The sequence below is a fragment of the Chironomus tepperi genome, unplaced genomic scaffold (assembly GCF_022539635.2).
Source record: "Chironomus tepperi strain 1889 unplaced genomic scaffold, CSIRO-AGI_Ctep_v1 contig_128, whole genome shotgun sequence".
Classification (NCBI taxonomy): Eukaryota; Metazoa; Arthropoda; class Insecta; order Diptera; family Chironomidae; genus Chironomus; species Chironomus tepperi.
In genome coordinates, this window is record NW_027226250.1 from 2025082 (window position 1) to 2047513 (window position 22432).

At 31.3% G+C, this 22432-nt stretch overlaps 2 protein-coding genes across 7 annotated transcripts in view; one reads left to right on the top strand and one right to left on the bottom strand.

Annotated features, from left to right (window-relative positions):
- The window catches only part of side-III (sidestep III), a 135493-nt gene that overhangs the window by 8894 nt on the left and 104167 nt on the right, over positions 1-22432 (bottom strand). The window lies entirely within an intron of this gene.
- AGO3 (Argonaute 3) lies at positions 5690-9762 on the top strand. The gene is made up of 9 exons (XM_070636542.1): positions 5690-5788; positions 5931-6322; positions 6386-6919; positions 6990-7412; positions 7496-7921; positions 7983-8030; positions 8090-8617; positions 8683-8858; positions 9243-9762. The coding sequence occupies exons 2-9, from the start codon at positions 5932-5934 to the stop codon at positions 9558-9560; spliced, it is 2844 nt and encodes a 947-aa protein (XP_070492643.1). The 5' UTR covers positions 5690-5788; position 5931; the 3' UTR covers positions 9561-9762.

Consider the following 22432-nt stretch of genomic DNA (forward strand, 5'->3'; position numbering starts at 1 on the left):
AATTCTTGCATCTTCCTTTATTTTTTTACATCCATTGAGTGCATAAATATTTTTCAGTTCCATCTCCTCTTCCAAACTACTTCCTCACTTCGGAAAACAATTAAAAAATTTTCTCTCATAAAACTTGTTCTATAGATTCTCAATTCCTATTTTATTATTTCCCATCTTCTTCTTTTCATGATTTTTATTTTGTACGAAGGAATAATAAAAAATTGCAAAAATTTTTAATGAATTTTTGGCCAGAAAAGAGGAGAATATTTCCTCTACAAATGTACGCAGCAGGAACAATGTGAAGGAACATCAGATGGTTTTCATGTGCAGATAGATAAATTTTCATCATTTTGCATAAATTACGATTTTCTCACACAAAAAAAAAGTAAAGTTTTCCTCCGCACTCCTTTCTCACTCAGCCAGAAAAAGCAAGCTTGAACTTGTAGTTTGGGTTAAGAGTATAAATGAGTGAGGCGATAAAGAAATGAGGCAAAGGATGGGTAGATCCAGACCATATAAACTTTGTTCTATAAAAGCTTTTCCTTTCTTAAAAGGCAAACTTTTGCAATCTTTTTGGTGTTTTTTTATTCTTTTCCTATTCTGCTGTATGTTTTTCTGGCCAATACACAAGCTGAAGTGAAAAGAAATAAATTTGAAGTGAAGGTTTGTTAGCTTTGTACTTCACTTTCAAGTAACTGTATGGAAGAGAAAAACATTTTCAACAATTCCATATTCATGCTGTCTTTTCAACTGAGCCGTCATTATACAAAAGGCGACTGCATGACTTTAGAGAACTCTTTGAAGAAGTTTTGAGAATTTACTTTAGACTTACACATAGTTTTTGGGGAAAATCTATGGGAGAATTGATGATGAAGGAATTTTTAATTAAATTAAGATGTGATATGCATTGTTTTGGATATTTGTTTAATGGAAGCTTTTGCATGCTGATTAACTCTAAGCGGTCGTTCAAACGTAATATGTTTGTGAAAAGTTGAATTGTTTTCTTCTTCTCTTTTCCTATAACAAATTAGGGGACATATTGATATGGTGCCACTCTTTGGAGCGTACTGTTTTAAAGATTGTTAAGAAATAACTTCAATTCTTAACAATTTAGTACTATTGGGATTCGAACCCACTTCCTAAAATTTCGAGTCGTATGCTCTTAACACTGAGGTACCGTGGATGATTAATGACTGTGACACATAGCGCACTAAAACCTTCTTTCTCTATCCAGTCCTCATTACACAGTTATTGTCGTTGTATTATATGAAAGTAGAAATTCAACAGCTACTATCCCGATCGGCACATATTGAAATGTTGCCACCACGGCGACGACTCGGTCGTATACTTAAAGCCAAGTGGCTGCCACTTGGCGAAAACAACCGAATCAACGATGCGAGAGTGTACTAGAAACAAGTATTAGCCACTTGGCGAAAACAATCAAATTTACCATTTGGACGCTTGGTATAAAACTTCTTTTTCAAACCTTAAATATTTATTTAAGTAATGCAGTATCTCGTTAGTATAAGATCTAAAGATTTCCATTCCCATAATATTGACTGTCTATGACATAAATCAATAAAATATTTTAATTGATAAAATCCATATGATAATCTCATCCAACAGCTTCTCTATAACCTCATAAGTATGCTATAAAAATCAAGTTTCTTAATTACTTTTACTTCTAAACAACATCAATTGATTTTTTGTGATTTTCATCGCTACCTTACTTAATAAAATTTCCATCTGCAGAATCGTTTTATATCTCCATCTTCGCTTAAACGTTTACACCATCAAAGTTTTCGTTTTTTTTTCTTCCTGCATCTTTTGAGAACATGTACACGTAACTATGGCACAACAGCATTGAAAGAAATTAGAGTTTAAGACGAGAAAACGAAAGAAAAACATTTTCACAAAATAATAAAACGAGCAAATAAATGGATATAAACACACAAATTCACAATAATGTGTCGCCCTCCCGAAAAAGTGGAGAGTTGAGAAACGGCAGAAGCATCTACACACAGTAGGGAATCTGGGAGGAACATGATTATAGATTAAAGGATTATTGGCGCATTTTTAAGATTTTGTTGAGAATGTGAAGATTTTTAGCTAAATTTCTATAGCTTTTTTTGTTAAGATTCTATTTACTTGATATGGCTTGATGGGTTTGGACAAGGATTATGAATTTCTATTCATTAAGAACTATTGTTCATAAAACTATAAGAAAGACTGCTAACTTCAAAGCAATGCTCCTAAAAATTTACAATTTCAGTCAGTCAGACAACTATATAACCATAATATAGGTAAACCGACCTAACATGTCCAACAACACTTTTTCTTTATAGGAAGCCCGTTAAAAACTTATTCTCCTACTCCAATTTCCAAACATACACTCGGGTTAAAAACTCGTACCGCAACACATCTCTTTCTCTGTCCTTTGATAAATGAGAGCTATGCTGTTTTCCTTCTGTATGTGCTTCTGTTTAGATGTGTTTAAAGTTGTGCATGCTTTTCGCCTATATAATTTTATTTCTTCTACTACCGATATATTTCCTCTTTGCTTCTTCTTTTGTTAAAATTTGAGATTACTTTGCAAGCAAGCAACCAACCAACGAACCAAGAACGAGAATGTGATTTTGTTTGCAAATTCTTCCTCTTTCGTTTTTTTCGAGGAAGAACAAAACTTGAAGAAAAATAATAAAATAAAAAAGGTTTTCTCTAGCATATAGCACATTCAGATATCTTCATAAAATAATGCTCCTTTGGGACGTTATTTTTTCTTTTTGATAGTGCAAAAAACGAGAGAATTTGAACGGAAGTTCGAATAGCGTATAACCAAAATAATCCACATTTTCTCGTTCCTTTTGTATATTATGTCATATTTTTCTTTCTACACAGCAACAAGGATGTAGTCATCAGAGAATTTAGCATATCTTTGCAATAATTCTTATTTTTAGAAATGGTGAAAAAGTGAATTTTGGAAGAAAAAAATAGAGGAAATATTAAATTTCCTGCAATCCAAGAGTCAGAGTGCATTGTTTATAAAGCTTTTTCACTTAAATATGATATTTTTGATTGACTTTATCTCGCTATGACAATTTTCTTTGAATAAATGTAATGAAAATTCTCTTAATCAAAATTTAAGTTACATTTGACTTTCTTCAATTCTCGAAGGCATGCTTGTAAATTTATTTACTTAATTCTACAAACAAAGGAAGTTATTTAAACTTTTCAGAGACCTGCCCGAGTGACACAAATGTTGAAAACTCTGTTGTTTTCAAAAGTATAACAATGCAATTTAATTAGTCACAATTTATGTGTCACAAATACGCAAATTAAACAGCGAAAAAGCAACTGAGTCCGTCTAGACTTTCTGAGAGTCCTATCGAACAAGCTATGCTGTTCGGACAGTAAGTTTAAGCTTTTAGTACTCAAATCTGATACATTCCCAATTGTTAGATAACATGGGTTCTAAGTACATTGTTCACATTTTTCCTATCCTTTCTAAGAAAATTTTTGAAAATTTATTTTTTAGGTAGGTATCTGAATAATTAACAAAAAATATAAATTCCTTTTTCTGAATTCTTTTGGAAAAGTTATGACCTTTTCTCTATAGAGCATTTTTAAGAGTTCTCCATAGTGCAGTGGTAAGCAACCTTTTACTTTTTACGACACACCGTAGTGGTAAGTCTCGACCGTACACGGCAAACGATACATTACATTTCCTCACACATTTTTGGCAGCACACAGTGTACATTACATTTGTAGTGTAACTTTCTAATTCTTTTATAAATATAAAATTTATTAGTTGATAAAGTCAGCACACATTCCGATTCGATTTTAAATTTAATGTAGAACGATGTAATTAGTTCAAAAAACCATTAATCATAAAACTTTTACTTCAAAATATCTGTAACTACTCGAACAATATAACTAAACTTTTATTGAATCAACATCAAAATTCCGCGAGAATTTGCTGAAAATTAAATATTATTCTTTCGATACTTATCGTTAAATGTTTTGCAACCGTATATTTTTGCCAATTTATATTTCGCTCGTATCTATTTCTCATAATTATTAAAATTTTCTAACTTTTCTATTTCCACAGAATAATATTTTCCCATCAAACTTTTCACATACATTACACAATTTCTCATTTCCGAATTTTGCATTAAACATTATTGCCGAAAATTGTTATATGAAAGTCAATATTTTAATATTATCCACTACAAAGGTGAAGAGAGCGCAGTTTCTAGTTTGAGAACATTTTAGGTCTCAACAATACCTGTCTAAAATTTTTAAGTATTTAAAGTTCAGATGTTGTCATTTACATTGGAAATTTCGTTATATTTTTCATTTTGTCGTTCAATAGTATCCAATAAAACTTTAATTGAATCTACTTCCTAGCCATCAAATAAGCAAAAAATTACAACTCTCCACAAAAATTGCACGAAAAATTATAAAAAGGATGAGGAAAAGTTATTTTTTTACATTTTCATTCAACAGGAAAAGAGTAATAGAGAATATATTTTGTAACAAGCAAAATAAATTTTAATTATTTCCTAAAAACTTTTATATACCATTATACAGAGTTTTCAAAACTCAATAAATCATAGTAGGAGGGAGGAAAAATTAAGAAAATTTTATTAAAGGAGTTTATTGACATTCTTTTATTCCTCTCCTTTTATGCTTTTAAGTTGCATGTGGATATAAGTTTAATACCACTTGCATGTCTCATTTCTTAATAATATTAATATTGATGTGGACGTAGGAAGATTTTGTGGTATTTTTCTTGGTTTTTGAAAATTTACTCCGAAAATTTTAATGATCGAGATTATAAGCCAGCATTTAAACAAGAAAACTCGAGACGAAAAGGGTATTCTGTTTCAAAGAACAGAAATTCTAAGAATTTTATTGTTCATTTTTGAAAAAAGTTCGTTATGCTGTAACAATTAGTGAACACTTAATACAATTCTGCTAACAGTCCACATAAATTTGACAGAAATTATCTCAAGGATTAAGTGCTAGAGAAAAATTTCTTTATTAATTTTTCACACTGTGAATCATAATTTGTTGTTAAAATTTCATAAGACATTAAAAATTTTCTCAAGAAATTGTGTACCAAAATTAATATTGAAAACTTTAGTTTTTGTACTGAAGAAAATTTATAGTTTTACTAACAAAGACTTTAAAATAAAGACCTATTCATTGCTTTATGACATTTTTCGGATATTTTTAATGATTATTTTAGTTAAACAATGCAATTTGTTGATTTTGACATCGCTCGAATGTAAATTTTGGACTTTTTGCTCACTTTTACAGCGTTATTGAACTAATCGAAAAATCCGAAATCGCCTAAAATTCAGCTATAATTTTAAAAACTTCAACATTTCTTAAGAATGAAAAAAGCATTAGCAACACAACTACAAACCGAATGTTTTCATTCGAATGCTTCTTACGATGTTAAGGAAGTAACTGAAGACGTCTATTTAGTTTTAATGACGTGTTAACTAAGTTAAATTAGAAAAACGAAGATATATAATCGAAACACGTTTTTTTATCACGAATTTCCGAGAATAATTCTTCATTTTACTATTACTATTGCATTTACAATAAAATTTTATTGCTGTGCAACTAATACTATCAAAATTTTTACTCTAACGGCCATTAAAAATTCAAAATTTATTCAAAAAATTCTTAGAAAGAAAAACACGTTTTGGACAAAATATTGAAAATATTTTATTAATTAAGTTATAAGGACTTTTTGTTGATCAATTGCATATAAAACATAAGGATAGTAAGTAATAATGTAAAAAAGAGTCGAGAAGACTAAAAATTTTAATTTAAAATTTTATTGAGTTTAAAAACAAAATTTTTACTTTTGTACTTTAAAGGTAAAATAATTAATACTTTATAGTAATCATTTTATAACATTTCAGAATGACAGGACGTGGAAGAGGTTTTCTTTTAAAGAAAACTGAAGAAGAAAAGACAACAGATGAGCAGTCGGAAGTAGGATCATCAATATCTAGCTTCCCAATTCTCGGACGTGGCACTCGTGGAATAAATTTACAAAGTCAATCGTTGCTTTCAACTCCGCAACAAACAACAGATACACCAAGTGATGGTGATTCAACTGTTTCAGTTTTTCCATTGGTTGGTCGTGGTCGTGGAATATTATCATCTTTAGGAAGAGGCGCAACATCATCAGAACCAAAATCGTCTGAATCAGATCCAGTTGAACAAGCAAAACATTATCAAAAAGGACAATTTGATGATATAGCATCAACGAAGAAGATTTCGTCATCTTCTGGACGTGGACGATCATCTGGTGAGTATATAACGGCTGATTGACAATAATAAAGTTATTCACAAAGAAATAATGTAATTTTAGGTTTAATAAGTGATGAAAAGGATTCGACAAAATCAATAACTGAAAATTTGCAGAAAGTCAGCATTGAGCCACCAAAAAAACCATCACCAGAAAAAGTTGCATCAATTCCACCAGCTAAAATCGAACCAGAACCAGAAGTAGTTGTCGAAGAATCAATTGTAGCAAAACATGGAACGAAAGGAACTCCATTTACAGCTATGACAAATTGCATCATGTTAAAATGTGACAAGGATTTTGGTGTATTTGAATACGAAGTGCGTTTCCAGCCAGAAATTGATGACATTCAGTTGCGATACAAATATCTTGGACAATTACGTGAACAAATTGGAAGAGTCAAGACTTTTGATGGAGTTACGCTCTATTTACCAAAACAATTGCCAGATCATACTACATTATTTACAGCAGCTATTGAAGGACAAAAAGAAGTTGAAGTCAAAATTATTTACCATCGCAAGAAGCGTTTGGGTGAATGTATTCATTTGTATAATGTCCTATTCGAACGGATTATGAGAGACTTAAAATATCAACGAGTTGGTAAGTTTATTGGATCTTATTTGTTTTGCTAACTTTATCATTATTCGATATTCCATATTTTTCTTTCAAGGCCGAAAATGCTTCGATCCATCATCACCTAAAGAAATTAGACAACACAAGTTGGAAGTATGGCCAGGATACGTCAAATCAGTCGAAGAACAAGAAGGTGGAATAATGTTGCTTTTGGATGTTTCTCATCGTGTCTTATCGCAAAAGACAGTTCTGGAATATATGAGTGAATGTGTTGAAAAATATCGTCAGAATTATCAGGATATGGTCAAGAAGGCACTCATTGGACATGTTGTATTGACTCGTTACAACAACAAAACATATCGTATTGATGATATTGATTTCACAAAGAATCCAACGGCAAAATTCATGAAAGGAGACACAGAAATTGATTACTGCGAATACTATAAGCAGCACTACAATAAAATTATTAAAGATTTAAAGCAACCGCTTTTGATTCATCGTGAAGATGTTCGTGTTTCCGGTAAGTCTGGTTAATTCAATGTGTTATGCTCAATTTTGTCGCAGTGATCCGTATTTGATATCATTTCTCTTCTTATTTTACAGGTCAAGCAGCCAAAAAGGAAATGGTTTTCTGTTTAATACCTGAATTGTGCTACGTTACAGGCTTAACAGATGAAATGCGAAGTCAGTTTACAATAATGAAGGATTTGGCAGTTTACACAAAACTTGCTCCATTCCAACGTGTTGCTGCTTACAAACAATATGTCGAAAACATAAACAAGCATCCAGAAGCAAAACAAAAACTTACAGACTGGGGCTTAACACTCGAATCTGATCCATGTCAAGTTACAGCTCGATTATTAAACAAGGAAATTGTTATTTTCGGTCAAAATAAGTCATTTGACATTGCTCCGAATGCTGATTTTTCACGCAATGCAACATCTTGTGAAGTTTTGGAACCAGTCAACTTGCAAAATTGGATTTTGGTTTATACTAAGAACGACTCAAATACTGCTCAAAACTTTGAAAGTAAGTAAAATTTGGAATAATTAGGAAATGAAAGGCATTAATTTCTATATGTCCTTTGCAGCCACATTAATGAAAGTTTGTGGACCGACTGGAATTCGCTGTACACCACGTAAGTTATTTAATTCTTTAAAGTATTATATTTTTTTCATATAAAATACTCTCGAATAGCACGACGAGTTGAATTGCCGAATGACCGCACTGATACTTATATCATTAAGATTAAGGAATGCTTAAAGGATAAAAACATCCAAATGGTCGTAACACTTTTCCCGACATTACGAGATGATCGATATGCAGCTATTAAGAAGACATTATGTTCAGAAATTCCATGTCCATCGCAGTGCATCAATAGCAAGACTCTCCGCAATGAAGCTAAGAATCGATCGATTATTCAAAAGATTTTACTTCAAATAAACTGCAAATTAGGTGGTACATTGTGGGGAATAAAAATTCCATTAAAGCAAACAATGATCGTTGGAATTGACACATATCATGAAGCTAATCAAAAGGGAAATTCTGTTGGAGGATTTGTTGCTAGCATGAATCCATCATTCACTAAATGGAATAGCATCCCAACAATTCAAAAGAAAAAGGAAGAGTTGTTGAATGGATTGATTGCTTCAATGGAACGAGCATTGCGGAATTTTAAGCAGATTAATGCAAATTTGCCTGATCGTATTATTATTTATCGAGATGGTAACATGCACAAATGCAGACACAAAGTAATGATTTAAATTAATTTTATTGTTAATTTATTATAGGTGTTGGAGATGGACAATTGCCACATGTTGAGACATACGAAATTCCACAATTTAAGGAAGCATGTGAAAGAGTCACACCTGGTTATTCACCTAAAATTACATTTATTGTCGTCCAAAAGCGAATCAATCACAAATTCTTTAAATTCATTCGTGATAAGCCTCCAGCTGAAAGCTATGTTAGTTTGAATTTTAGTTAACATTATATGACCAATGGGAGGAAAGCTATTTGGTGAAAAAAAATTTGCATAGTGAAAAAGCATAGTGAATACGCTTTGTACTGAAATCAAAAATTCATTAATTATCGTATATAGACATTGTATTAAGCTTTTTGACTGTCAACGGTCAATAACTTGATGGCATGGAACTAATGCAACAAAGTCGAATTTTCTATGAATGTTTGTTGAAAAGTTTTTGCCAAACAGTAACCGAACGAACAAAGTGTTTTATTAAAGCTAGCTTAGAATCATTTCCCACCAAATAGTTTTTCCTCGTCGCAAGGTGGTCTTATTGTGATAATGCCCTCCTTTTAGAGACTTACTAAATATTTTTAATATTTTTAGGCTAATCCACCACCAGGTTCAGTTTTGGATCACACAATTACACGACGTAATGCTTATGATTTCTTCTTGTGCTCACAAAATGTTCGCGAAGGTACCGTTACTCCGAGTCACTTTATCGTCTTGCGGGATGAAAACCAGTTTGAGCCTGACATAGTGCAACAATTGTCGTACAAACTTACATATTTATATTATAATTGGCCAGGCGCTGTACGAGTACCTGCACCATGTCAGTATGCTCATAAATTAGCTTATCTTGTTGGATTGGCTATAAAAGGAAAAGTCGATGAATCTCTTACAAACAAATTGTTCTACTTGTAAATCAACAAAGCTTTTAAATATTGGAAAGGAGAATATTTAAACCAGGTAAATAATTTTTATCGTAATTGCAATAGCCGATCTAACAAAGCGCATTATTAAGCTACCTTTTTGAAACAAGTTACAAAAGTGCGCTAAACACATATTTAAAAATTACTTTAATAGAAAAATTATTAATAAAGAAGAATACGAATGTTATAAAAAAGATTAGCTTATTTTTGGAGACTTTTGATAATTAAAGCGCCTGTTATAGTTTAAGAGTAATTTAAACGATGATGCAGTTGCATCATTTTGCCCGAAATCAAACAAAACTCAAAACTGCAAAACAATTATTGTAAATTGAAATTATCAAGTTTGTGAGGCATCATCATGAAATATAAATCCTGTCAAATCCAATATAGACTATAAGATGATATTTCTAACATCTAGGTAATTTCAATAATTTCCGTAGACATTGAGTGTGAAATAGCAGTTAGAATTACATGAAATCTTTAAATTGTTATAGTAAAATCTCTTGAGACATTTAGCACATTTTCATATAACAGATTAATAGCTGGTGTTCATTACAGTTTCTGAGTTTATAGAGTACATAACATAAAATTATTTCAGATCAATACCAAATAGTTCCCATAGCTGTTATCATTAAGATGAATAATCTGAATACGGAAGAATAATTTCAATATTAAGCATTTAACAATTCCTTTTAATGACCTAAACATATACGGCTGTGGATGTATTTGAAATTTCATTCAAACACTTCAGACGAGAAAATATTTTCTCGATGAAACATCAAAGCATATTTCTGTATGTTTAACATCAACAAACCATCTGGATAAACTTAATGATGGCAGAGGATTATAAGTGAATAGCATAAAATAATTGTACTGCATGCTATATAGATATTAAATTCTTAAGTACACCTTCGAATGAATGGTTTTTTTATATGAAAGGCGAAACTATTAAAGGTTATGTGAATATAATATTGTTTCTGAAGAATCATTATGTGCTTCTCTATACGGACATGCTCGCTTATTTTTTTTCTCTCTTTCTATGTCCTGCACTAAATCAAGCAACTCGGGCATCCATAAATTGCATCAAAAGAGTTCTTTTTTATAGCGAAACACAAAAGAAGAATTTTCTTCATTTACTCGACAATTTTTCTTTTTTTCCTCCTCTTTTTGCCATTGCTATCATAATACTAATGTGCACATATACACACGTTTTTATATAAATATTAGAGGAAAAATTAAGTTTCGAAGCACTCAAAAAAAGCTAAGTAAGATTATATAAAAGTTCTTGACGCATTTTACTGAAAATTATCAAATCTTCTAGGAAGTTCTTATAATACAATAAATGTTAGCGAAGCCTTAATAGCTCCATAGCGGTACTCTGGATAATTTCAATTAAGTCATAAGAAAGACCAGGATAACAAAGGATTTCATAAAGACAAGAGAAATAGCGAAGGGAACAATACCAAAAAAAATTTGAATCAAACTATAAGGATGATATTACACTTTATTATTTGGGTTATACGGGGTTATACAAAGAAACTGAGTGACTATCCGATCTTCAGATATTCAAAGTGTGCTCCCACAGTAACGAGGCGACTGTATATTTAGAACCAATTAGCTCTTAATTTACCAATGTGGTTTTTGTCACCTTGTGGCGGCTATTTGGTTCCAAGTATATTTCTGTCTCGTTGCCGTGGTTGCAGCATTTCAATATGTGCCGATCGGGTTAACAAATGAGGTTTTCTTCCATGGAGTTTATGAAATTTATAAATAGAAAGACAAACAATTTCATATTTGGTAGTAGTCATGGAAAAGCATTTAATTGCATATTTTGATATGCTTCCAATTGTTAATTTTCCAAGAACATTGGAATCATTCCTTTGCCAATGATATCTATTCATACATGCACCACATACAAAGCTTCAATAATAAAATGACAAAGAGAACAAAAGACCTGCATACCTAGAATAAAATTACGCTAAGAATTCCAGCTATGTATGAAGGAGATATCTCATGAAAAAAATGGCACAGCAGAGTCAGTCCATTTATAAATGGAGACTTCAATTACTTTTTTCATTCTTTCTTTTTTAGCAACTATGTTTTTTTTGCTTTCTATATCTTTCCTGCTGGCTTTTTCTCCCTATTTCATTCTTGTGTGTTATTTTTTTTTTATTGGGAGACGTTAATAAAACTTTGGGATCCTTCCCTTTGTGATTTATTAAAAGAGTATTTTTTCTCGTTGAGTTGAAGGTATTAAAAAGAAAAGAAACATTATGTATTTCGATACAATTAGATTCGATTCAGTGAAGTTTGATGTTCTTTTTTTACAACTCTCATGAGTCCAAAACTTTTTTTTTCTTCCATTCGTTCTTTTTCTATGCCTTACTTTTTCCTTTACGTCTGGTTTAGGTTTGTTTGTTGTGCTTTAAATTTATATGAATTTCTACCAACAGCTGTAATGTTTTGCTTTTCGAATGTGAGGAGAAAATAAATCAAGAAAAATGTATGAAGTCAATTACTAAATTATTAAATGAGAGAGTCTACGTTACTTCCATTACGAGGTCTGTTTGTCTCTCCATAATTACATGAAATGACTGTAAAATGACTCAATTTTCAAATACATTTACCGATATTAAATTTTTGTTTTACTAGAGTTTTAGATACGGTCGGTAAGACGAATTGCGTGAAATTACAAATTCATAGAGATTTCTTAGGACTACCTCGCCTAGCTGGATGGATTTAGAATTAAGAGTGTTTAGACTATTAGACCAACAAATATCACGGAAAGTCTAGTTAAATTCGAGTGCTTTTTTGCTGTTTATAGTCAGATCAACTAGATTTGTGTATTCGCGACACACACGTTAATCTGAGCTATGTTACTTCCGAGTTGGAAAAAAGCAAAACGTCATTTATAACAAATGATCAAAAAACATTTCTTCTGGATGGTCATCGCATCAAAAACAACAACTTATTGCTGTTTTTGTTGCTTGAACTCCTAAAATATATCATAGTACATTGTAATATTGAAATACAAAAATAACTCTTTTTTCAAAGAGTTTAGTGGTTTGATCATATCAGCATACAATTTTGAATCAGTCAATAATCATGCTTCAATTGTAAACCCATAAAGACAAATATTGAAAATTATTAATATAATTACATCAAAAATGAAAAAGAAGGGAAAAAATTCCTCGCAGCTAATAAAAAGTAAAGAAAAAAGGACAATCAAGGTTTGGGGGGAGGAACTTTAGAGGAAAAAGAAGAAATGAAGACGAGCATAAAATTTTTTTCCCTTCGCTTCCAAAAAAGAAATAAAATAAAATTTACACAATTCACATTAGAGGAGCAAAAAAAAACCAAAATGAAGAAAAGAAGGAAATATTACAGCACTGCAGTAGGATGATGAAAATCCATAATTCACATTTTATTATATTAAAAGCAATGGTAAAAGAAATGAATAAGAATGGAAATGAATGAATAAGTGGTTAAGTACTGGTATGTGAACTTTGAATAACATTTTTATTTGAGTTTCTGATCTACGAAAAAAATTATTTTTTTTTTCGCATAAAATGTGCTTTAGGTACGCTCCATAATATCTCAATTTTATGATTTGCGATCCTTGACGATGAAAATTATTTAAATATGAATGAAGATGGAGAGAAATGTGATGGGGGAATAGATTACAATGATGATTGCTTTTCATTGTTTCAGTTATGAATTGTGAGTACTAAATTTGATTACTTTTGATTTAAAAAGTTTTCGTGAACTTTGAGTGTCAGTTTATACAGTAAATGTTCATGTTTGAACAGCGAAACTTTGACACAGACTTTTCCACTCTCTTCTTAAACATTAAACGGCAAGCATAAGGCAGTTAAATCATTTCCAATCGAATCATGAAGGCTATATGTCTTAAATCTACCGGACAAACATATTTTTTTCTTACAATATTGAAAAACTCAATTACTTTTAGCTAACGTCAACAGAAAATTTAGCATGTAATGAATCTATCATTAAGCACCCATACGCATGTGCTTGTATGCGGCTTGCTATAGTTCTCATCTCCGTATAGAATTCATTAATGTTTAAATAGAGTAAGTCGAAAAATAATTAACAATTTGAATCATTAATCTCATGAAATAGGGGAAGATTTGTTAATGTCGATTTATCTATTATTCAGTAGATTATTTAATTGGTGTGGATACATAAAAGTTTCTAGGCGTGGAATATTTAGTTTATTTTATTAGATTTTGAAAACTGTATGGTTTTGAAAATTAAATGTAACTCTAGTAAGTTGTTGATTATTTTTGAGTGAAAATTTAATACTTTATGGTTAGATTGATTAATCCTTTTGAGGGTGTATATGCAAATGATCAATATTTTGTATTAATTACTGAAGTACTACATCAATCTAGTTTTAATTGAGAAGGGGGTCATGGATCACAATTTATCAGTACGGCTATCTAAGTAAGCAAGCAATTAAATCAGGAATTTGAAGTGTAGCAAGAGAAATAGGGACGAGAATACAATATTGCCTTAAGATTGCTCAGACATGATTACTCTAAATTTGATATTTAGATTTGCATGCTCGTGCAACAAAAATGCGCTTATCAATCTCAATTTCTCTACATATTTTTACTAATGAATACAAAAACAGTTGATAATTGCAGCTGTAGAATTAGAAAATAGTTCAGCATACACGAGAATGATGAATGTTTGCTTAAAAATGAAATGGCTTTTTGCTTAATTCCTCTTCCCCACAAATAACCCCAACACATATATTCCTACTTATTTTCTCTATATTCTCCTCTCCTCAAATAGATCTCAATGAATATCTTTTTCATGACATAACATATCTTCATTTACCGTAGCAAAAAAAACATATGTTGTTTAATCTAAGCTAATGCTATGCTTATGTAGATAAATAGATTTATTTGATGCTAAATACATAGAATAAAAAAAAATAGATAGAAAATGATTTATTCTCTCATTTAGGTGAAATTTATCTGCTTACTTTGGCCACATTTATATCGTATAGATACATATCTACTTAGTGAATGAATGTGTACATTTGCTAATTTAAAAGTAGATTTTTATCATGAGGGTAACATAGAAAAAGTAGAATTTTTTTCTTTAGTCTGCTCCTTTCATAGCTTATCTAAACTTTTGGTGAGTTTTCGATGTAAAAGTGAGTCATTTTGTAGTTACTTGTGCTATGCATACTATGATATGAAATGGTTTTTTTGAGTTATTCGAGATCTTTTCATGTATTTATTTTTCAATATTCTTAAACTATTCCTGTTTGAGTTGCTTAATATCAGCAATTTGTCAATGTGAAAGTATGACAGCTTAACGTGCGACAGAGAGTTCATTCAAACTAACTGACCTAACCTGCAAGCATGAATCTAAGTTCTATATAGAAAATTTGTAGCAGTAAGTAAGTAAGTTACTTAGCAAATCATATGTACCAATATGTACGTGTATCTTTAATCTGTCGATATACCATTTTGTAGATAACCAAAGAAGTCGAAGCCGGCCAAAGAACTCGTGGAAAGAAGTTATGGATAGTGACAATGCTACAATTGGAATTGGTAATCGGCAGAAAGCAGCCAGCGATAGAGTCAGCTTCAGATGCTAGATTAGAGGGATCATAGATCAGAGTTGATCTGTACGACCAGCGAAGTACATATGTAAGTATGTACATATGCTCATTTGCTGCAAAATACTTATCCGGCAGTCACAAGTGCCATATCCATACTAGTTTTCTCACTTTTGTTTCTCTAGCCCCTTTTTCTTTTCTTTTTTTTTCTCAATTCATTTCATTCGACGTCCTTTTTCTTGTCTCCCTCAGACTTCAAATTTATTCATTCATTGAATGTCTCTTAATCTTTGCCTTCCCATCATATAGTAGCAACTGAGCGAGCAACAGAAGCCAAATACATTTCTTTTTTATCTATAGATGTAGCCAATTAGCTATTTATTTAAGCAAATTGCATACATACTATTTTATGTCAGATGGTAATTTTATTTGGACATACCAGTGAGTGAATGTATCAACTGCAGCAACTACTGCTGGTTTTACTGACAAATTTACATATGAAATGAAATGAATCTTTTTTTTTCTAAAATGACATTTAAGTGCAATTTTAAAACAAACAAAAGAGATACGATCTATACACATTCTTGTCTTTTTATTCTGTGTGTCATACGATGATTTCCATTTAAATGAAGACACACAGAGTAAAGGGGGAAAAAAAAATATACAAATGAATGGAAAAAGATCATCCTTTTTTCCAGCTGATAAAAAAGTGTGTGTAGATGTACATATAAAAAGTGCAATTTACTCTTGTGGAAACTTCAGGCAAAAGAAAGAGTGAGTGAGAAAGAAATAAAGGAATTTACTCCAAAAAAAGGTTCACGAAGGAAAAGAAATATTTTAGTAGAGGAAAGGTTCAACAACTTTTTATTGGAACTTGAGAGGAGCTTTCATAAGAAAAATACTTGAAAATATGCTAAAAATCAACAAAAGAGGATGAAAAATTAAATTCGTGTGTTCAATTTACTTTAAGAGTCGTTTGGAGCAGTTGTGGACAACCTGTGTGACGCGTCACAAAAGTTTGAAAATAACATAAATAATATGGTACTCGCAGTTCTGGTTAAAACTTACGACCAAAGTGTGTCGCCCAAAAAAAATAAAAGGTTGCCCACCACTGGTTTAAAGTGAACAGATAATTGATGGGCTTCAGGACATACTTTTTTAGATTATCTTTTTATGCAGTAAAACTCAAATGGAATTAAATTTGAATGAAAAATTTAAAAAGCTCTAAAACAGACATTATAACGAAATAATTTATTTATAGAATATATAACCCTATATACATAATATTACGGAAAACAGATTCCTGCATTCATCCATTAACTTAATTATGAAAGGAATGGAATGAAAGTCAAACCCACTCAAGTTAAAAGCTTCTATGGTGATTTAATTCAAAGAAAACTAAAGAATTCATTTGAGTATCTTAAAATGACTTGACAACTTAATTTTACTGTAAATGTACTTTAATGTTCAGGCTGAAATTCATAGAATAATATAAAAATATAAATATTTGATGATGAAAATTGAAATCATTACATAACAAAGTTCAAATTAATTAAAATTAATATCAATTTACTTTAAAACATTCCTTAGCCTCGGTAATTTATATTTTTTTGAGAACACTTTATTATAATATCTTGAAATTATTTCACGTAGACGAGCTCTTCAATTTTTTTTGAATAAATTTACAGACTTACAGGAAGATAAATCAATAGAAAACTTAAAAGGCAGCAAAAAAGCTGAAGTGGCGTAGTAGGTAGAGTGTCGGCCAACCGCTTCTAATGACCTTTGTTCGAAATCATCGAAATTCTATTCGGAATCGAGTACTTTTTCTTGATTCTAGTCAAACCAACTCGATAGGTGCATTCGTGATTCACAAATTGTGACTAGATGCACTTCTTGGAATATTCTGGACCATGCAACTGTGTCAGAGTTGGAAAAAAGAGTCATATACGACAAATTATCAAATAAAACATATAGTCTGGATTTCATCGCATCAAAAAACGAAATAAGAAGACTTAAAAATGTCACGTGGATACTGAAACCACATCAAATCGTTTCTTTACCCTTTTTCACATAATTTTAATTTCATGTTATTTTTACCATAAAACATGATGTTGCTCAAAAGCTCTTTATGCTTGTTTTATAATTTCCCTTTCATGTATTTTTTTGTACAGTTCAAATCGATCCCGAGAAACACAAAAGAAGAATGGGCCTCCATAGAACTATTAAGGATCTCACTTTGCATCCCCATGGTGTAAATAATAGAGCTTTAATGGAACATTTAAAGCTCTGAGTCTGAGCCTTCTTCGATTGTGTTCCCCGGGCATTTTATTTCCATAATTCCTACTGTTACAAGAGGAAGAATAAAATCAGCAAGAATAAAAGAGCAAGCAAGTAGGAAGAGGAAAAAATAATGCAAAATAAATATTTGAATATTTGAAAATTAACTGAAACGGTTTACAACAGTGAATGAGTTAAGTGAAGGAAGAAAGAAGATCTGGAAATATTTATCAAGCTTTTGCGGAGAGTTGGTTGTAATAAAAATACATAATTTGTGGAGGAAACTTATGAAATAGTCTCTAGTGGATCAAAGGTCAGAAAATAAATTGATGGTTAAATTGATTTTGAGAAATCTTATTTGTAGGCATAGACAAAAAGTTATAATGAATAAGATCTGGTGGAGAGTACTAGATCGTAATTAGGAATATGCCATTTATAAACTCCTAGGATACATATTTAAGTTTAGTTCGAGCAAGGTTAGTTTAAGAAGCAAAAGTGCCTTGATAACACAATTGACAAAGGTTCGAGTCACAAAAGTTGGTATTGAATATGAACTTCCGGGATCGAATCCTATCAGTGATTTTTCTGAAGCTTAGATTCTTGGGCTTCTTAAGTGTGGGAGTCTAATGACGAGAACTAAGAATTAGGCAACATAGCCAAACAAACAAAGAGAATGCTTATGAGTGTGCTCATACTATTGAGTGCTATTGAGCATACATATAAGCACGTTCATTTAGGTGAGTTTTCTGTTAGGGATAGTAAGAGAATAGAAACGAGAGCCGAAAGCTCACCGATGAGTACCCTCAATAAATTTCTGACTACGCAACTGGTTTGTCAAAAAGACCATTTTAGTAGAGTTTAAATATTTCAAGCATTTATTACATGCACAAAATCTTACAATGTATTTTATTTATTTAAATTGAACAATACATAATTTATTCAATTTTTTATCAAAGTCAGCAGAATTGCACTTTTTTCAGCATATCCGTATTCTATTTTCATGCTCATTTTAAATTGAATAGAGGGTTGAAAATGAACGAGATAGGCACGCATTTAACAGATTCTGTTTTTTTTTTGTGTTCACTGTCTATAGACATGAACGAATGAATAGAAAGTATTTTATATGATGATTGAAAATAAGGTTACCCGACATTAATTCCCCTGTTTTTGCTCTTTCTTTTCTCTTTTGCCTTGATTAAAAATAAATAAATTTCATCCTTCTTTATGGTTTTTTTTGTCTTCTCACAGATTTCTTGTTTCATAGATCCATGTTTACGTTCATACATGGCAGTAACTGTAGATTATAAATACAATATTACTAGTTACATGTAAGATTCTATCGTTACAAGCATTATTACGACGGTATATGTACGGATGTGCGGCAAAATCGTTTTCTAAGAAACGCTTGATTAAATTTTATCTTCCTTTTATCAATTGCTGATACATGCCTTATATCTCATCTCATTCTCTTCTTTCTTAATTTTATTTTGTCTTTCACACAGTTCATTTAACATTCAGTAAAGAGAGAGAGAGAAAGACGAGGATGGAGCAAGAAGAAAAGAAAGAAGCTCTTACAATGCGGGTTGCTTTTTACTTTTTATAACTGATAAGAATGAATGTGATATGTAATGCATGGTATGATGTGTAAGGATGGAAGAAAATGTTCATTTATGAGGGTATGTATTCACTTTTTCTTCAGTTCTTTTAGCTTATTTTGTTGTTACGATGAAGACTTTTAATGATACACAAAGATTGTCTACATCAGTTGAAGGTTTATTAGCAAGATATTTTGTAGATGTACTGCTGGGATGGTATATGAGTAGTTAAAGCAATGAATCACCATTCTTTGGTGAAGGTAGTAATCAATGTGTAATTAAAGTTACTGAAAAATTTACAACTGGAGGATTGTGAGAGTAATCCTTGGACCGAAAAAGGAAGAAGACGTTTATAAATGTAAGTGTAACGAAGAAATATATCAGTAGTTTTGAGAAGCTTATGTTGTGAAAATAATTAAGGTTATCAGACATATCAGACAGGATATGATGTTAGGAGACTTGTGGAAGCTCCAAAGTATATGTATAAGTCAAATTTTGTTGGTTGCAAAGACGAAGGAGGCCCAAGAACTATACATACAACAGTCACTATACTCAAACAATAGCCAAGCAATTATAGCCGTGGAATAAATGAAAACTATTTGTAATTTCTTCCAATTTTAAGTATAATTAGCATATGTATAATTAGCACGAACAATATACCCGAGCGACACAAATAAAGGAGACACCACCAAGTAGTTATTCGTTTACAGCCATATGGTAGAAAAACGCAAGTCGCTTCCATTTGGTGCTAATAAAAGAGGTTTAGCGTAGCCTTTGAAACTCCGTACCGTAATCACTTGTATCGCTCGGGTAAATTGATCAAAAAACCCCTAAAATATAACAAAAAGGACTTCCAACAAAAAATAATTAAAATAAACTCTTAATGCTAAATGAAATAAACTTTTTTTTAGAATGATTTATTTCATTTGAAGTCCATCTGTTTAAGTTTATTTACATTTGTCTCTCATTGTGTTCATGGGAACTCAGTGACTAAATTTATATGTGCAAAGTCTATAAATTTCAAGTTAAAGGGCAAAAGTTAAGTAAAAAAAAAACTTTTCCTAAAACTTTTCTTTTTTGCTCTCTTTAAATGTTGCTCATTTCTAGCCATACAACAACGTGATGTTTATAAATTCTAATTTTGCTTTAAATAAATTTTACGATAATGGCAACAGTAAAAAGAGGCGAATGAAAGGAACACAAAAAAAATCTTTAAATTCAATGAAAGATTTTTGTACAGGCAGGCAGAATGGGAATATCAGTGAAGAAGTTTAAGATTATGCTAATTGGATGAGATTAACGGATATTTTTTGGGGGTAAAGAAAATTTATTTGTTTATGTTAAGCGATATATTTTCAAAAATTGATTGTTTTTTGGTGTTGCTAAGGTGCTTCTATAGCAACTTAATAATAAAAAATTTTTTAAAGTCCTCGTGTTATTGATTAAGGAATTTAAGCACATTTTTGCTCAGCGATTAGTATTTGTTTAGCAAAAAGTATCCATTCAGTAGGATCCACAATAATTCCAGGGGAAAATTTCCAAAAAGAAAAATCATTAATCAAAGCAATCAGCAATTGTTTTAAGCAAGCAAACTATGCGATAAGGCACCAACCCGAAAGGATTGAGCTAATACATCAAACTTGAGTTCTCAACAATGTCTGGTTGCTGAGATATTACGCCAGACCCAGAAAAGAAGACAGCCAAGTGCTTTTAAGAGAGATTAAAACTTTTTATGTCCAAAAACCAGCAAATTGATATTGATAATATATTACTAGACATAATTGAATTTCTAGAAAATTAATATGGCTCCAAAAAGCGCGCAACAATCGTTTTCAAGTCTTTAACAACAAAAAAAGGCTTCAGAATATTCATTCAGCCCTATTTTCCGCCTTTCATTTTTAACCTTTCTTTATGCTTTATGTATGTCCCAAAAAAAAGGAAAAAATCACAAGCCCTTTTTATTCTCTTTTATTTCTTGGAATAAATAGGTTATTATGTGCTATTTAAATATCGTTACTGGTACATTAGGCTTAAGAAACGACGAAAAACGTTTCCTTTTATTTTCTGCTAAATCATATATTTTTAATCGTAATTTTTTCATCCCTTTCTTCTTGGCAATGTAGATACAGAGTAAGCCTTGGAAACAGACATAACACATTTAAAGGCCGAACATAAAGAAAAGTTTCCCAACCTCTTCAATCTCAGATTTTTTTTCTTATACTTCTCATCGTTGTTGTTGTTTTGCCATAGACGCAAGTACCTCCGGAAAAAAATGAAGCTAACAAACGGCACAGTTCACGTGCAAATACAAAAAAGGTACCTTTTTAGCTCTCTCATTTCACCTTCTCATTCCACCACTTCAATCTCTATCAACATACATTCACGTTCATGCTTTTTTCGCATTTTGCTTTATAGCGCACAAGTATTTACACATCAAACGATGGCACAAACGGTGTTATAATTAATATTTCATCTCATTACATTTTCACTCGAATCTCTGAGGGCTAATTGGCATAAATGGATGGAATGGGGAGGAGTGGTGGGGGACGAATGTGAAAAGAATAAAAAAGGAAGAGAATTTTTCTGTTCTTTTAAGTTGCCTTTTTTTATTGTTTGCAATCTTGAGATGAACAAGGCAAGAAGAGAGAACAGAAAAGAAAGTGAGGAAATATTTACTGTGATCTTATGTAATTTAAATTCTACATTCCGAGCTCTTTATTGACTCTCGTTAGCATTTTTAAAATCATTCATGGCATTCAACAAGGAAGGCAGCAGTAATGTAATGAGAGTTTGCGTATGTATGTAGAATTTCCCTTCAACTTCTATCCTCATTATGTGCTTATATCAAATTTTTTTTTGTTTCTGCCTCCTCTTTACATTGCCTGCTATACAATTTCCCTTGATTGTTTTATATTGCATATAACATGGGCGCTTTATTTTAATTTTCACCTGCTTTACACCAAATAATGAGCTAGCGTGCTATGGCATTTTTACATACATACTCTGTGCACACACTTTTCTTGTCTTTTGTTGCTTTCCTTTCATCATACTTTGGCTTGAATGAGGGTTGGACACCTTTGATGTTGATTGCAATCATGAATGTAAATTGGATTCGGGATGGAGAGGTCGTTTAATGGAAATTTAATAGAAATTTACACGTAAAGCAAATGATTTTGATGGTAAGTGGTTTTGTATTCGTTAAATTAGGTTTTCATTTTTTCACGAGTAAATGAATTTGCATCAAGAAGATTTGAGTAGCATTAAATAATTTATATTTTTTTTGGATCCACTCAAGCATCGATACTATTTAAACCAGAGCTCAAAGTTGGCTCAGATTTTGTATAAAAAATTTTACTGAACGCCAAACGTCGGGCCTATTTCTCTGATTCCGTC

Bases quoted from the DNA above. Each gene is read 5' to 3' on its own strand.
- AGO3 (XM_070636542.1), top strand. From the start codon at position 5,932: ATGACAGGACGTGGAAGAGGTTTTCTTTTAAAGAAAACTGAAGAAGAA. The intron at 6,323-6,385 runs GTGAGTATATAA...ATGTAATTTTAG, and splicing joins TGGACGTGGACGATCATCTG to GTTTAATAAGTGATGAAAAG. The intron at 7,413-7,495 runs GTAAGTCTGGTT...CTTATTTTACAG, and splicing joins TGAAGATGTTCGTGTTTCCG to GTCAAGCAGCCAAAAAGGAA.